The 18514-nt window shown below is 37.9% G+C and overlaps 1 protein-coding gene across 1 annotated transcript in view; it reads right to left on the bottom strand.

The window, feature by feature from the left end:
• LOC124871996 (5-hydroxytryptamine receptor 2A-like) overlaps window positions 1-18514 on the bottom strand; it is a 138316-nt gene that overhangs the window by 42296 nt on the left and 77506 nt on the right. The window contains exon 2 of the mRNA XM_047371653.1: window positions 1671-1871. Coding sequence (XP_047227609.1) covers window positions 1671-1871 — 201 coding nt within the window. The remainder of the gene's footprint in view (window positions 1-1670; window positions 1872-18514) is intronic.

The raw sequence follows: 18514 nt of genomic DNA, 5'->3' as shown, positions 1-18514 counted from the left end.
CTTTCCCACCAATTCCATCACGGTATGAATGGACAGCTTCACCTGCTAGCACAACATTACATTTTCTGCTTATTTATGTCCATTGCCACGAAAAGCAAGAAAACGGCCTCATATGCAAAAGCTAATATCAGACCGCATTATTCTTCTATAAAAAAATATTTATAGACTAATGATCTAATGCTATGGGAGAACTGAGAGAGTAGCATGAAGTGAAGTTATTATTCATTTATGCTTACTTTTCATTTGCAGTTTTTATTTTTAACAAAAACATACCACCTTGCCAGGTTGCACTAAAGACATCTAATTTTGGACCATGTTTTTCACATGAATTGATATCTGTAATGAACCATGGTGCAACAGTGTCTTCAGCGTAAATAACCCTAAACATCAATGTAAGGTCTCTTGTGACCTTACACAGATTTACATCCATTTCATATGTGCAGGACAGGATGTGCATAGGATCAGGGCATAAGTTAGTCCCTTAAACTATTTCTAAACCGTCTGCTGGGTCAAGGCTGAAAAGTAAAGGCACTGGTAGGGTGGCAGCAAGGGCTTAATATGTCTTTCTTAGCAGTTTTTTTAACTATACCTTTTGAAATAACATTACATTTTGAAATAATATTCATTTATTTTAGCGTGTTTTAAATTAAAATGTTTACTAGTGTTTTTGTTTAATATACATAGTTTACATTCTTTTTTATATAAGTAGAGCTTGGAAATAGAATATGTTATTGTTTTCAACAGTGTTATTCGTCGTATGCCCTTCTCTGATAAACTACTATTTAAAACTGTGCATTTCCTCAGTATCATTCCACACACTTTCATTTACTTATGAATAGTTTTTTAATGACATTTTAACAAATTCTTGCAAAATTAAAGCAGGAACAGGAGTGCTACGTTGTAAGAAACTTGTTCATGTGGACAGTTTGTGTAGAAAAGCTGTTTAACAAACTCACGAGTAACATCAGGTACTGTAGAAACAAGCCCAAGGAAACAAATAAAAATAAAAAATAAAATAATAATAATAAAAAATATGTATATATATATATATTTTTTTCTTGTTCCTCCATGCCCTGACAGAACACTGGTCTGCTGCCGGTGTTAATGCTCTCTGCATGATGCCGACAGCAGTTTGGGTCAGGTTACATTATCTTCTTTAGTCTGTCTGGTTCCAGACTGTTCGAAGTCTATCCCAGATTAAGTCCACAACTTTGGAATAGTTTAGATACTTCAATTAATGAATACTTCCTAACTTCGAGTAATTCCCTGAATTCAAATAAGGCAATGATAGTGCGTGAAATTACACCCTACCTGTTTTTTTTTTCTTTCAATGAATAGGCCAAAATCATAGTTTTTGATTCTGGAAAAACTTCAATTCATTGTTTTTGCTTTCACAACTTATGCATGTCTTCTCATGCTGCTTTGTAAGGAGGAATTTTTCCATCAGAAAATGTCCTCCATGAATATAACAAATCAGCTGAGGTAAGACTTTAGAAACTTCCTCTGCAGCTCTTTATTATGCTGATCAGACGGACTCTGACCCTTAAGCTACTTGAAGACATCATAAAAAGTGGGAGATTTGACCTTCTACGTTGGTTTGATTTGATTTAAATAGCTGAGAAACAAATCCTTCCTTTTTTGCCAATTTGTTGATTCGTGAGTGTACTCACCCACTGAGATGGTCCATACTGCCATGATCTTGATGCGAGCCTTAGTGTGAGAATTGAAGCGACTATGGTGGATTGGGTTTCTTATGGCAATGTATCGATCCAGTGAAATGGCGCAGAGATGCATGATAGACGCTGTGGAAAATAGGACATCCAGGTAGATCCAGATTGGACAAAGGTCAGAGGGAAGAGGCCACTTGTAATCTGCAGAGGAAGAGCAGGAAGACAGGAAGAAAAAGTAAAAGTAAAGTAAAATATCTGTGGAATCAAACACGGTAAGTGTGTGTGCAACAACAATATCTACAAAGGGATGAAGCAGGAAAAAGTGGGAAAATATTAATCACCACAGGACCAATTAAATAGCATTTTTTCTAAAAAAAGAAATTAACTATACTTTATAAATTAGCCTGTTTTTAATGCTTAGTTTAAAATGACAATATATGCATGCTACAAAAATGATGGGGAGAGACTCAACTAAAAGCATTTACCAGACACTGTCACCCAAACAAAGCCCAGTTCAAACCGCAAGCAATTAGAAAAGCATGTAAGAAAAATACAACAACAGTGAATGTTCACTTTGTTGAATCAGAACCAGCTAATTAAGTAATTAATCTATTGAATCGGACCACTTTGAAGCATGATCTTTTTGTTACATTTGTGTTTTGGAGATGCTCAGACCCAGTTGTCTAGACATCCTGATTTGGCACTTTACAAACTTTTTTTTAAATTCTGTTAATCTGTTTAATTCAGGCCAATGTTAATTTAAATAGATCTACAGCCTTATCCCATCTAAGTTAGCAAATCATCTTTGGAAGGATGCTAATTATTTGTTGATCTGGACTTGAATTAGGTCTTGGAAAATATTCCATAATATTTTACTGGTTTTGTCAACAGAATAGTGAATTTAAATGCTGTTGTGTTTTCATTGGTTCAGCCTTGTCATTTTGGTCATAAGTGCAACTAAATCAGCAACTTTATATCACATACTGTTCTAGCTCTTGCAACACAAAAACAGAAAAACTAATCTTAATGAACATGTTTTCGCTATGTGGTTCAGTTAACAGGTGGTAATTTTCTCTTAGTTTGACTTCTACAATTTCACTTTAATATTCTCACACATACCTCGCACTACATAACTCTTTTGGGACAACGATGCTTTTCTGTACTCCTCTACATGGTTCTATTTAAATCGTTTTTACACAAATGGTATCCTTGTTAGATAAACATCTTTTAAGTGTTGTAGCCTCTATTTTTATTTGTTCTTACTTTGCTGGCTGGACCCAAGAAGATAACATTCTTCAGTTTGGTAATTCAATTCAACTCAATTCAGTTCAAAAAACTTTATTAATCCCAGAATAAAAAGCGATGTTGTAAGTCATGTTATGCTGTGGGCATGAAGGATCTCCTGCACCTGCCCCGAAGAAGTGGCTAAAGACACTATGTTGTTAAATAAAAGTCTGATCAAGAGGATGCTCGGGGTTCTCCATAATGTTCTTTGTTCGTCCTCCTTGAAGCCTGTGATCTTCTTCATCCCTGATCACACATCTCTGATTTTGTTTTGCTGGAGCTTGCTCTCCAGCTTCTTACCGTACACATCTTTGCTGTCTCTTATCTTGGGGCTGTAGTTGAGGTATCATTTGAGCCTTTGAGATATTAATCAGCTGCTCCCGGGTGTAAAAATCCACGTTGTTGCTATTGTTTAGCATCATCCCAATGTTCAAAATGAAAAAGGTATCAGCAAAAACCCTTCCAGCTGCACAGCATCCAATATCAAAGTGAACATTCATCCAAAAAAACAATTATTATCAACAAATTAAATTAAATTTTTAAAAAAGAATATATCATAATCAAAATAACAGAGCTACTCCAACATGCTGCAACCTTGAGTGGCACAATTACGCTGGCCGGGGGGTGCAAAACACTTTTACAAGTACCGAAACAAATTAACATTTCAGAAAACAAATTTACATTTCAGAAAACAAATTTACATTTCAGAAAACAATTTAACAAGATGCGAAACATATTTACATTTCAGAAAACAAATTTACATTTCAGAAAACACTTTTACATTTCAGAAAACAAATTTACATTTCAGAAAACACTTTTACATTTCAGAAAACAAATTTACATTTCAGAAAACAAATTTACATTTCAGAAAATCAACCGGAAAGAGAATGTACCAATGCCGAGGACCCGGAAGTTAGCCTCAGGGGCTGCATCCTTTGAAGGCCGTATTTGTAGACCGACTGAGGCTGACTTCCGGGTCCTCGGCGTTGGTACATTCCCTTTCCGGTTGATTTTCTGAAATGTAAATTTGTTTTCTGAAATGTAAATTTGTTTTCTGAAATGTAAAAGTGTTTTCTGAAATGTAAATTTGTTTTCTGAAATGTAAATTTGTTTTCTGAAATGTAAATATGTTTCGGTACTTGTAAAAGTGTTTTGCACCCGCCGGCCACCGTACACAATTCTAGAATTCTTTGTTAAAGGGGACATATCATGCAAAAGTGGAGGTGGTGGAGGAGTATAAATATCTTGGTGTTCACCTGGACAACAGACTGGAGTTGGGATGCAACTGTGAAGCCGTCTACAAGAAGGGACACAGTAGACTGTACTTCTTGAGGAAGCTTAGGACCTTCAGTGTTTGCAGCAAGATGCTGCATATCTTCTGTAATCTGTTGTGGAGAGTGATCTCTTCGGCCATCATCTGCTCAGGAAGCAGCATCAGAGCCAGGGACTTGAAAAAGCTCAACAAGCTAATAAGGAAGGCTGGCTCTGTTCTGGGGACTCCTCTGGAGCCTCTGGAGATCATTGTGCAAAGAAGGATGCTTCATAAAATGAAGAACATTATGGAGAACCCTGAGCATCCTCTTCATGAGACTGTCCTACAACAACAGAGTTTCTTCAGTCAGATGCTTCTTTAGATCTGCTGTAAGACAAACCACTATGGGAGATCCTTCCTGCCCACAGCCATCAGCATCTACAACGGCTCTTTGAAGAAATCTGCATAATATGAGCTACAACAACATTTAATTTCCCTTTGGGATTAATAAAGTATTTTTGAATTGAATTGAACTGAATTATGTTCGAGACTTTTATTTCGAAGTACGAAAGGAAGTAAAGTCGTGCCTGATTAGTTCTTGATTTGATAGGTTTACAGAGTACTCAAAAGCTGCTGGTCCACCTGGACACTTGGTTACATGAAGCCTTCACCACCTTTAAAATGTTTATATGACAGCATTCTAGGTAAAGGAAATGCTGATGTAGTGATGGACCAGATATAAAGCACTGTTATTACACATGTAAATATAATAGTTGCACTATGGGGTGATTGTAATAGACTTGCTGCACATCGGTAGGCTAATAACACACTGATCAAGCAGTGATCAATGTAATGACTCCATTAAATAGTACATTACCGGTTACTTTCAAACCTTTCTCGAACTGTTTACACACACACACACACACACACACCTGCGTCTATAGTAGCAGCTGTCACTAAATATAGTCATGCAAATTTGTGTGGAATCCACTCAGCTATTGAAGGTGATATAATACAATACTGAATATTAATATGAACGGTACACCTTTTCATAGTAAATACATTAAGGAAAGTGATATAGAGGAATGCGATAATGAAGAACAAAAAATAGAGAAAGATCCAATTTAAAAGAAGAAACTTAAAGCAAACATGTTTTCAAGATTTATGATTTAGGTCAGATTATATGCATTTCTCCCATGTCACCACACAGCTAACAAGCAGTGAGACAAGTTTGGCTATGTTGTTTCCATCACTTACAAAAACCTGCCTGAAGGTAATGAGTTACTTCATTCAACAGCAAATTTATGTTCCAGCTACACTGCTTTAAAGATACATATTTTCTCTGTTTTTGAAACAAATCTGTGTGTACTCTATCTATTGGATTACAAAAAAAAAACACAAAAACCTTTAACACTATGCTGCAACAGCAGGTTGTAAACATGGCAACATAAACTACATTAAATCAGAACAGCAAAGACCCAGAGCATGACTAAAGAAGTGCTAGGCTGAAAATCCTTTAAAATGAATTGTGGCTGATGTTTTCTTTGACAATGTTTACCCTTTACCCTGTCAGTCATTAAAGTCCTCTCTATAGATGTGAAAGTCAGGAAAAAGTAAGGAAGTCAGGAAAAAGAAAAATAGATGTAGAGTGACATAAAACTCACGCTGCTGTGGTTTCCCACTTTGACAAAAGTCAAAGAGGGCTTCGATGTCATTTTGTATAGTTAAAAAAAAAATCAAAAATACGTACTACACATGTAAACATCTAAAGCTGTTATTTACAGGACAGTATTTACTATATAACCATATGTTTATCTATTTTACCATCTAGCATCAATAGATCATTAGAACCATCAATAACACAATTTTTCATCTTCCTATAGACTTCCAACTAAGATAAAAAAAAAAAAACATTAAACATCTACCCATATTGTGAACTGGGTTTTAATTGTAACTTTACAGAAAAACAAATCAACTTTATCCAAATTTTCTAAGGGAAATTGATTTCTAAAAACTAATTATATTATTTTACTTATTAGCTAGTGTCAGTAAATTGAAAGAATTTTAAATTTATTGAAATGTAAAAGAAAATTACTTTTTTTTTACTCATTGGTCATGTTTTTTGTTGTGTGTGAGTGTGTGTGTGTGGATGAGGTTTCATGTTCTCCTCAGGCTCCTTCCTAAGCGTTCCAACAGAAATAGATCTGTAATTCAGGGGATTAGACCCAGACCATCATGAACGTCACTGCATTCCAGCTCATGGAGGAGTGTTTGCATTCTGCCTTCCCTCTGTCTGATTCTCTGTGGTTCCCCCATTCTGACAGGTGAGAGACGACCCGATACTGGCCTTTATTATTGGGAAGGAGATGAGTCATCCATGTAGCTCAATGTCTCCATGGTCACCGCCAGTCTCTCTACTCTCACCTCCTCATCATCATTGTGGCTGCTCTCCACTGTCTTCGATTTCTTGCTGCTTTCTCTAAGTTGTTTTTGTAAACTGTCTATTCTGTGCCCCTCACTTTGTCATTTTTTATTGTGAATATCTTATTATCATTCTCAAACAAGCCCATTATACCATTAGTCAATGTCTCAGTTTTCTTCTTTAGTAGCTGTATTGTTTGGATTTCATGGTGAAATCAGACAATTTGCCCAATTTCACTGATTATTTTATTCTGCTCTACAGGCTGGCATATTTTCATTATTTCAATATCAATAAAAAAAAATCTCATTATAGGAACCATTTCTGGCACAAAAAAAAGTCAAATAAAAATAACAGGACAAAGTCATTGTGATATATCCCTGCTACCAAGATGAAACTATAGTTACTGAATCTGAAACAATGTAAATGTGTTCCTGAGATGCCTATTGTGTTTTTATACATAATAACAATAGGCTGTGGTGCAGTGGGAGGAGTAGTCGTCTTGCAATCTAAAAGCTATGTGTTCAATTCCAGCCCCCACTGCCACATGCTGGTGTGCCCATAGGCAAGGCACTTAACCTCAAGTTCTCTACCAATCCGCGTACCTGCGATGAATGCGTGCGCATTTGTGACTGGAATTGAGCGAATGTGACTCTAGTGTAAAGTGCTTTGATTAGTCGGTATGACTGGAAAGGTGCTATTTAAGTTCAGTTCATTTAACGTTTACTATGCAGGTCCTTCTCAAAATATTAGCATATTGTGATAAAGTTCATTATTTTCCATAATGTAATGATGAAAATTTAACATTCATATATTTTAGATTCATTGCACACTAACTGAAATATTTCAGGTATTTTATTGTCTTAATACGGATGATTTTGGCATACAGCTCATGAAAACCCAAAATTCCTATCTCACAATATTAGCATATTTCATCCGACCAATAAAAGAAAAGTGTTTTTAATACAAAAAACGTCAACCTTCAAATAATCATGTACAGTTATGCACTCAATACTTGGTCGGGAATCCTTTTGCAGAAATGACTGCTTCAATGCGGCGTGGCATGGAGGCAATCAGCCTGTGGCACTGCTGAGGTCTTATGGAGGCCCAGGATGCTTCGATAGCGGCCTTTAGCTCATCCAGAGTGTTGGGTCTTGAGTCTCTCAACATTCTCTTCACAATATCCCACAGATTCTCTATGGGGTTCAGGTCAGGAGAGTTGGCAGGCCAATTGAACACAGTGGTCAGTAAACCATTTACCAGTGGTTTTGGCACTGTGAGCAGGTGCCAGGTCGTGCTGAAAAATGAAATCTTCATCTCCATAAAGCTTTTCAGCAGATGGAAGCATGAAGTGCTCCAAAATCTCCTGATAGCTAGCTGCATTGACCCTGCCCTTGATAAAACACAGTGGACCAACACCAGCAGCTGACATGGCACCCCAGACCATCACTGACTGTGGGTACTTGACACTGGACGTCTGGCATTTTGGCATTTCCTTCTCCCCAGTCTTCCTCCAGACTCTGGCACCTTGATTTCCGAATGACTTCAGAATTTGCTTTCATCCGAAAAAAGTACTTTGGACCACTGAGCAACAGTCCAGTGCTGCTTCTCTGTAGCGCAGGTCAGGCGCTTCTGCCGCTGTTTCTGGTTCAAAAGTGGCTTGACCTGGGGAATGCGGCACCTGTAGCCCATTTCCTGCACACCCTGGGCACGGTGGCTCTGGATGTTTCTACTCCAGACTCAGTCCACTGCTTTCGCAGGTCCCCCAAGGTCTGGAATCGGCCCTTCTCCACAATCTTCCTCAGGGTCCGGTCACCTCTTCTCATTGTGCAGCGTTTTCTGCCACACTTTTTCCTTCCCACAGACTTCCCACTGAGGTGCCTTGATACAGCACTCTGGGAACAGCCTATTTGTTCAGAAATTTCTTTCTGCGTCTTACCCTCTTGCTTGATGGTGTTAATAGTGGCCTTCTGGACAGCAGTCAGGTCGGCAGTCTTACCCATGATTGGGGTTTTGAGTGATGAACCAGGCTGGGAGTTTTAAAGGCCTCAGGAATCTTTTGCAGGTGTTTAGAGTTAACTCGTTGATTCAGATGATTAGGTTCATAGCTCGTTTAGAGACCCTTTTAATGATATGCTAATTTTGTGAGATAGGAATTTTGGGTTTTCATGAGCTGTATGCCAAAATCATCCGTATTAAGACAATAAAAGACCTGAAATATTTCAGTTAGTGTGCAATGAATCTAAAATATATGAATGTTAAATTTTCATCATGACATTGTGGAAAATAATGAACTTTATCACAATATGCTAATATTTTGAGAAGGACCTGTAAAGATCATGTCCTGAAAACAATGTGGGCTAAATTGATAATTGGCTAACATTTAGGGGAAAACCCGTTCTGAGAAGGAGAGACGGCATCCATCCCACTTTGGATGGAGCAGCTCTTCTTTCTAGGAATTTAGCAGAATCTATAACTTCTCTGAAACGCTTACAACCCAGGGTTCAGACCAGCAAGCAGAGCCTCTCTGCAGCTTCTGTACTATTCTCCACCCATTACCCCATCAAGACAGTGTCTTGCCCACGGGCAAAATCAAATAGATTAAAAACTAATCTAAAAGGATAAATAATGAAAATCTAAAATAACTTTGAATTAATAAAAAAAACAAAAAAAACAAATGTGGCTTATTGAACATAAAATCTATTCCTTCAAAGGCTTTGTTAGTTAATAGCTTGATTTGTGATAATCAGATTTATTTGTCTCACAGAAACCTGGATGCAGCATAAGGATAATGTTAGTATGAATGAGTCAACTCCTTATAATTACTCATATCTTTACATTCCTTAGAATAATGGATGAGAAGTAGCAACCATCTTTCAGCCCCATTTATCGGTTAGTCCCAGGCCAATTGATAGCTACAATTCTTTCGAATATTTAACCCTAAGCTTTCCTCATCCAAATTGCAAAGCAATAAAACCACTTCTGTTTGTTCCTTTGTACCGTCCACAAGGCCCTTAGTCTCAAGTTTTAGATCAGTTCTCAGATTCCTTATCTGATACGGGTACAGTCGTTATAGTGGGTAAACTTAACATTCAAGTTGACACAAAAAATGATAGCCTAAATATACCCTTTAATGCTATCTTTGGTTCCATTGGCTTTGCTCAAAACATTCGCAGACCTACTCACTCCTGGTGTCATTCTCAGGACCTTGTGCTAACATATGACATTGAGTGTGAACAAATAATATTTCCTCATAACCCTGTCCTCTACAGCCATTTTTAGCAACCTTTGAATTTATCTGAGCACTCCACCCCTGAAAGGAAATTTATTTATAGTAGATATTTATCGAACAATGCTGTAACAACCTTTAAAGGATCTGTTTCACTTTTAATTGACTCAGTATCACCAAAAAAACAAACCAAAGGGCAGCAATTAAAATTTTACCATTTCACAAACTGAAGTCCATGTTTACAGTGTTACTTCCTCATTGCGTGGTGCATTAGACAATGTAGCCCTGCTGAAGAAGAAGGTACTTTAAAGCACACTCTTTAAAACTGGAGATTGGCGCTGTAAACATCTAAAGGAGTCCGACTTAATCTGGAAAAATAGTTGACTGTTGTATAAAAAGACACTTCGCCAAGCCATAACAGTTCCTTCTGATTACCAGCCCCATTTTAGATATGATTAATCTAGTAAATGGATATGTACCACAAGCTTTTAAGGTAGCTGTAATTAAACCTTTACTTAAGAAACCTTCGCTTGATCAAGATGATTTAATAAATTGCAGACATATATCCAATCTTCGATTCTTATCCAAAATTCTTGAGAAAATAGTTGCTAATCAAATGTGTGAGCATTTACACAGCAATGACCTGTTTGAAGAGTTTCAGTCAGGCTTCAGAGCTCAGCATTGAAACTGTTATGATTCTGGCCCATCTGCCTGCTCTGCTCTCACTCATGCAATCAACTTATCTGCTTCACCTGTCTGCTGCTGCACAATCACCATCATGCCACACACCTGTGGAGCTGCAGTTATATACAGCCATCTGACAGGCAAACGGTGTCAGATTTTCAAAAACATTTAAGAGTAGTTATCCAGCGTTCCCTCCTGACTGATCTTGTTCTCTGACCTTGCCTCACGAATTTTTGCCTGCCTGCCTGCCCCTTGTCTGACGCCTTTAGCCCTGGAATTCGACCCTGTTTCTGTCCCTGGATTTACACCTCAGCCTAGCCATTGATTTATTCAGCCTGAGCCCGCCTGGCTCTCAAATCCGCCTGGAATTATTGTCAAGAGGACAATCACAGGTCTCTGTGTTCCTGTCACAGCTTCAGCTGATTCCCCGGAGGATTTGGATCAGTTGGCAATCCGACTTCAGTTGGTTGGACGCTTCCTCATTAACTGTCTGGATCACTTCCTCCTCTGGATTCTGTGCCTCATCCCCAGACTGAGAAGGTTAGTGGCTTTATCTAACTCTTTGCAAATTGTGAGTTTTATTCAGCCACTAACTAGTCTCTCTGTCCTCAGTGGTTCATGGAAGCTCACTGCTGTTATCCTGCTTTCTGATCCTGAGTTACTGAAAACCTTTTTACTTAGTGTTTGGCTGAATTTGGGTTCTCTGTCTCTGGTCGTGATTGACACAGCTCTGTTGAAACTCACTAATGATATTCTCCTAGCCTCAGATAATGGACTTGTGTATGTACTTGTCCTGTTAGATCTCAGTGCTGCATTTGATACAGTCGATCACAATATTCTCTTAGAAAGGCTGGAATATTCTGTAGGGATCAGGGGAACAGCGCTAGGCTGGTTTAAATCTTATTTGTCTGACAGATTCAAGTTTGTTCATGTAAATGATAAATCATCTTCAAACTCCAGGGTTAATTGTGGAGTACCACAGGGTTCTGAGCTTTGGCCAATTCTCTTCACTATATGCTTCCAATAGTTAAAATTATCAGGCAGCATGGAATACATTTTCACTGTTATGCTGATGAATACTCAATTTTATTTATCCATAACCCATGATGAATCATCCAATTTAGACTACAAGCATGTCTTGAAGACATAAAAACTTGGATGACTTTAAATTTTCTGCTTCTAAATTTAGACAAGACAATAGTTGTCGTTTTTGGACTGGAGTCTTTGAAAAAGAAACCGCTTAGTCAATCAATTAATGTGGACATGTGGCATTAAATTATCCTCTGGTAATGTAAAACCATGGTATTGTGTTTTAACCAGGATATGTCATTCAAATCCCATATTAAACGGGTTTCTATGATTTCCTTCTTTCATCTCCAAAATATTAACACAATTAGAAATATCCTGTGGAGGAGTGATGCTAAAAAGCTATGGACTAATTGTAATTCTTTAATATCAGAATGTCCCCAGATTACAGTTCAACAACTCTAATTGATCCAAAATGCTGCAGCAAGAGTTCTGATTAAAATTAAAAAGATAAATCATATTTCTCCTATTTTAGCTTCCCTTCCTTGGCTCCCTGTTAAATCCAGAAAATAATTTAAAATGATCCTCCTCACATATAAAGCCCTTAATGATCTAGCTCCATCATACATCAGAGATCTGATTGTTCCATATGTTGGGAGCCAGATCCTTTAGATCAGGCTCCTCTCCTGTGGAACCAGCTCCCAGTTTTAGTCCGTGAGGCAGACACTTTGTGAACTTCTTCGACTAGACTTAAAACTTTCTTTTTTGATAAAGCTTATAGAGTGGCTTTGTTTATCCTGAGCTATCACTGTAGTTATGCTGCTATGCCCTCATACTACTTTCCAATTTAGCTTTATTTGCTGTTATTTCAGCTTTTAAGTTTATTCTCAGTTTTTTTCTCTTCCTAGAAGCTACACCTGGCCTGGCTCTGAGTTTTTTAATACTTTCCTGGAGGGAGGGATCTGCTGAGCTGCTACTGTCAACAACTTAATGTTCTCCTTCTATAGATGATACACTTGGCCCTGTCTTTCAGTGTTTAACCCTTTCTCCCTGTTAGACATGGCTACTGGCTGAGCCTTTACTATGACTAACTATATGCTCTCTTTCATCCTATAGAGTTGACAACTGGGTCACAGTTATCCTGCTTAGTTGTTTCTTTCCTAGACGAAGCCACAAAAAGGAGCTACTACTGCCTTTAACTGCTTACTTATCTTTCCCATAGAAAGTACTCATGGATCAGTGCTTCTGCGTTCTTTGTGTGCATGACCTGTTCTCTCAAACCCCCAGTCAGTCACGTCTGATGGCTGCTCACAATGAGCCTGGTTTTGCTGGAGTTTCTTCCTGTTAAGGTTTCCTTTCCACTGTTGCTACATGCATACCTAGTATGAGGGATTGCTGCAAAGTCAACAACGCAATGCAAGTGACTGTCCGCTGTTTTTATATGCTCATCCATGAGGAGTGAATACTGCAAGTCAGTTTCTTGATGCAATCTGCTGGGTTTCCTTAGATAGAAAACTGTTTAATCAATTTTAATAATAAACTGAATTTGATGGCATTGTTTGATCACTAGGATTAACTGGAATTTATATATACTTGATTTGGAATCTACAGGTCCTTCTCAAAAAATTAGCATATTGTGATAAAGTTAATTATTTTCCATAATGTCATGATGAAAATTTAACATATATTTTAGATTCATTGCACACTAACTGAAATATTTCAGGTCTTTTATTGTCTTAATACGGATGATTGTGGCATACAGCTCATGAAAACCCAAAATTCCTATCTCACAAAATTAGCATATTATTAAAAGGGTCTCTAAACGAGCTATGAACCTAATCATCTGAATCAACGAGTTAACTCTAAACACCTGCAAAAGATTCCTGAGGCCTTTTAAACTCCCAGCCTGGTTCATCACTCAAAACCCCAATCATGGGTAAGACTGCCGACCTGACTGCTGTCCAGAAGGCCACTATTGACACCCTCAAGCAAGAAGGTAAGACACAGAAAGAAATTTCTGAACGAATAGGCTGTTCCCAGAGTGCTGTATCAAGGCACCTCAGTGGGAAGTCTGTGGGAAGGAAAAAGTGTGGCAGAAAATGCTGCACAACGAGTAGAGCTTGACCGGACCCTGAGGAAGATTGTGGAGAAGGGCCGATTCCAGACCTTGGGGGACCTGCGGAAGCAGTGGACTGAGTCTGGAGTAGAAACATCAAGAGCCACCGTGCACAGGCGTGTGCAGGAAATGGGCTACAGGTGCCGCATTCCCCAGACCTGGGCTACAGAGAAGCAGCACTGGACTGTTGCTCAGTGGTCCAAAGTACTTTTTTCGGATGAAAGCAAATTCTGCATGTCATTCGGAAATCAAGGTGCCAGAGTCTGGAGGAAGACTGGGGAGAAGAAAATGCCAGAAGTCCAGTGTCAAGTACCCACAGTCAGTGATGGTCTGGGGTGCCATGTCAGCTGCTGGTGTTGGTCCACTGTGTTTTATCAATGGCAGGGTCAATGTAGCTAGCTATCAGGAGATTTTGGAGCACTTCATGCTTCCATCTGCTGAAAAGCTTTATGGAGATGAAGATTTCATTTTTCAGCACGACCTGGCACCTGCTCACAGTGCCAAAACCACTGGTAAATGGTTTACTGACCATGGTATCACTGTGCTCAATTGGCCTGCCAACTCTCCAGACCTGAACCCCATAGAGAATCTGTGGGATATTGTGAAGAGAACGTTGAGAGACTCAAGACCCAACACTCTGGATGAGCTAAAGGCTGCTATCGAAGCATCCTGGGCCTCCATAAGACCTCAGCAGTGCCACAGGTTGATTGCCTCCATGCCACGCCGTATTGAAGCAGTCATTTCTGCAAAAGGATTCCCGACCAAGTATTGAGTGCATAACTGTACATGATTATTTGGAGGTTGACGTTGTTTGTATTAAAAACACTTTTCTTTTATTGGTCGGATGAAATATGCTAATTTTGTGAGATAGGAATTTTGGGTTTTCATGAGCTGTATGCCAAAATCATCTGTATTAAGACAATAAAAGACCTGAAATATTTCAGTTAGTGTGCAATGAATCTAAAATATATGAATGTTAAATTTTCATCATTACATTATAGAAAATAATGAACTTTATCACAATATGCTAATTTTTTGAGAAGGACCTGTATATTCAATTAAATTGCCTTTTGTTTTGGAAAGTTCCTTGAGATGACATGTTTTGTGAAGTGAACTGAACAATATAGTTATGTTAGTAATGAATGAAATTAAAACATTTTAAACAAAGTGTGAGACACATATGACATGTCATGTTTTGAAAGGCACCTAAGAGTAATTTGTTGCTGCTACCACAATTGACAGTCCCTGGCCTATTTGGATACCAATGTCTCACCAAAAAGAGAAACACAAAAAGCTGAAGACTACAGCTTTTAAGGAGTCCAATGTTGAACTTCTTTATGAAAAAATAAAGATATCAAGGTTAAATGTAAACAATGACATTTAAAGATAGAATAGTACATGATGCAAGAATACTACTGTGATTTCACTTAGATGAAACTTGATGTTCCCAACTTCCTTTCAAGAAAAATTATATTAGTAATTTTGTAAATACAAGATTTACAAAAGTACTTACTGTATGATGAGCAGAAAATACTGTCACGAACCATGATTTCATGAACAGCACTCAAAAAAACAAGTACATCTTATCCACCCATGCCAGCTGATACATTTGTGTGCTAGAAAATATAAGAATATGAGCATCTATTACTGGCAGAATTGGCAAAAGCCTACATGTGTGTGCCTGCAGCTTCCATCCATCCAAGAGGGTGTTTTTTTTTTTTTTTTTTTTTTTTTATAGCAATACTCAAGATGATTAGATAATACCCAAACCATTTTTAACAATCATTTCAAATTGGCCTGAACAGCTTAATTCAGTCATCCATTTAAGTTTATTTAAACCAGAAATGTTGCTTTTGGAGGCAAATATTGTTTAGCAATTTTGTAAAGCCTCTAATTAATTAGATACATTTTTTTGAATCTTGTCTCACCCCTAATAAACACACACACAAACTGTAAAAGAACTTCAAATGTGTTTTACTTTTTAGATTCTTTAAAGTAGCCGCTCTTTGCGGTAATGACTGAAATATTAACCTCTGGCCGTCTCTCAATGAACCCCTGGGAAATTCTTTTAAGACTCTTTGGATAACCATTTCAGGTGACCACCTCATGAAGCTCATGTAGGGAATGCTAAGAGAGCAAAGCAGTAATCAAAGCAAAGGGTGGCTATTTTGAAGAATCTAAAATAAAATCATGTTATTTCACACTGTTGGTTTACTGCATAATTCCATATGTGTTCATTCATAGTTTTGTTGCCTTTGGTAAGAATCTACTCTTTAGTCATGAAAATAAAGGGATCCATTAAGTGAGAAAGCGTATTTTATTTATATATATATATATATATAAAACTTTATGGATGCCCATAAACAAGTGAAAGTTACAGGGTAAAAACCAACATTATACTTGAAGATTTTTTCCCCTATCGGTTTTTTGTTTAGTCTCTATATCTGAATAAAAGGAGAGCTGTTCCTTTGTGGTCGATCTGCAATTTTCTCTTTCCAGTGAGGAACCGGAGAAAAGACTATTTATCCTCAGGGAATGGTACAGTGGTATCAGTTTATTACAGGCTCCTCAGTCTATGATGCCAATGACCCAGATCTACAATGAATTTTCCCCCAAGAGGAGATTTCCTTCACATGCAATACAGAAAGCCAATGTAAAGTCCCTCCAGACCCATTGGGATTTGACTGTTTGCTCCCACGCCTGTCAGCCATCGTCATGATTCTGCAGTTCCAGCTCAACGTGTTCTGGCGTTGTCACCTCTGCCTTACTCCTCTAAAAGAGCCACCAGGAGTTTTCTCACCATGCAAAGCTTCGACAGCTTCAGAGGAGTAAGACCATAGGAGACAGGGTGTAGCGGTGACATTATTTCTGAGAGCCTCATATAAATTAAACACAGAAAGAGCAGCATGAGTTTCGTGAAAAGACAGTGGGATTTCTCTTTAGGTGACAGCACTGCTTCAAACTGTGTGCATGTATGTGGGTGTGTTTGTGCCTGTGGGTGTGTGTGTTTGTTTGTGCCACATATAGCATAGCTTAAGCAGATGCTTTGCTTTAATCAAGACACTGAAGTGGTGAGTTTAGGTGGTGAAGGGTTGTTTTTGGTTTTAATCCAAAGAAATCAGTAGAATCTCTGATGTGAAAGCATGTATCATGTTAGTCTTCTCAGTTAGCACTGAGGGCTGCCATTGGCCCTTCTCTATGCCCAAGGCACTCACAGACAGCCCAGTCCACATGTGATAGGCCCTCCCAGCTGCAGTCAGAGCAGGAGATGTTCACCCCTTTGTGTCGAAACTGCAAGTAAATCCTCTTGCAGCCAGGGTGGGATATAAATAAACTGGACATTGAAATCACTGCATCACTACAATGTCTTGTTTCTGTGTTACGAAGAAATGAAAGTTCATCAAATACATCTTCAACACAGATGCTTAAGACTGAGAAATGCCAAAGTGTTCAAAATTAAATATGTAGATGAAACATGAAATAAGTATCTACATCAATAAATAATAGATAATGAGTTAATGTAACAAAGAAATTGTGAAAAAATTTAATGCATGTTAAACTCTCATCTCATTATTATGAAATATATTTCATTTTCCATTAAAAATCAGCTTTATAATATTGAAGAATTTCCATATAAATTTGTTTCCTAATAAATGAAATTATTATTGAGGCTATTTTTATGTAATTCCAGCAGATTTTTTTTATTTAAAAATGTCATTTTTTAAAAGTCAGCTTTTATTTAAAAAAGCCAGCTTTTATTTTATATGGGTGATTTTCCCCATGGCCTATTTATTTCATAATTTCACAACTGAATGACTGTGGGGGCAATCAGCATCAACGGGCTGGACCTACATCTTGGTCAAAGCTTGGTCCATGTAAAGGCATGTCATATTCAGTGGATTTGATTTTGCGGCCATATATACGATGTATTCGGATTTATTTATTTCAATTTGATCAAGACTTTTTGTGCATGTTGACCCCTATCAGTCTAGAAAGGGTTACAAAGCCTTTTCTAAGGCCTTGTCCACACGTAGGTGGATACCTGGGAAAACTAGTAACTTTTTGTGCGTTTTGGCCTTTCATCCACACATAAACTCCGTTTTACATCATTAAAAAAGAATAATTCTGAAAAGTCTGGCCAAAGTGGAGATTTATAAAAACTCAGTTTTTGACCCTGCATGTGTCCATAATCAAACTGACTTTTATGGTTTGGCGCATCACTGTCTGCGACAATTATTGCCTCACTGACATCAAATGTGCAACCATTGTTTATAGACTCGGCCGTACATTGGAGTAAAAATGAATGATGAACCATTCCCAATCAACACTATCTTGTGTTTTATCACTTTTATATTCTAAGACTGTATTTAAAAGAAGTTCAACTTTTTTTTCTGTCCACATACACAAACCTCCTAGTGCCATGTTTTATACCTAACAGGAAGTCGTGATTGTTTTGAAGGATTTTGATTGGCTGATATAAGTTTCATTTTTGCAGTACACTGCCCCCTATGCGTCTGGTGTGAGCAACACCAGCTCAGTCTTGTATTTCTGCGGGTTGGATGGAAATTTTTCTGAAAAACCTCACGTGTGTACGATATTATTTTTAAAAACGATGTAGGGGAGATATTCGATTTAAAAAAAAAAACCCTGCTACGTGTGTACAAGCTCTAAGAATTTGGTCCTGTAATGAACCACATTAGACCCATTATCCACAACTGAAAAAACAAGGAAAATTAGTGAACATTTCCAGTAGTGTTACCAATCCTATTAAGTTTATTCCAAGAGTGTTTTGAAGACTTGTCCAGGAGGTTAAAAGAGAATGTCAAAAGCACTT

Source organism: Girardinichthys multiradiatus, chromosome 7 (genome assembly GCF_021462225.1).
Source record: "Girardinichthys multiradiatus isolate DD_20200921_A chromosome 7, DD_fGirMul_XY1, whole genome shotgun sequence".
Classification (NCBI taxonomy): Eukaryota; Metazoa; Chordata; class Actinopteri; order Cyprinodontiformes; family Goodeidae; genus Girardinichthys; species Girardinichthys multiradiatus.
Note: the sequence above shows the minus strand (reverse complement) of the source record. Positions and strands in the feature narration are given on the sequence as shown.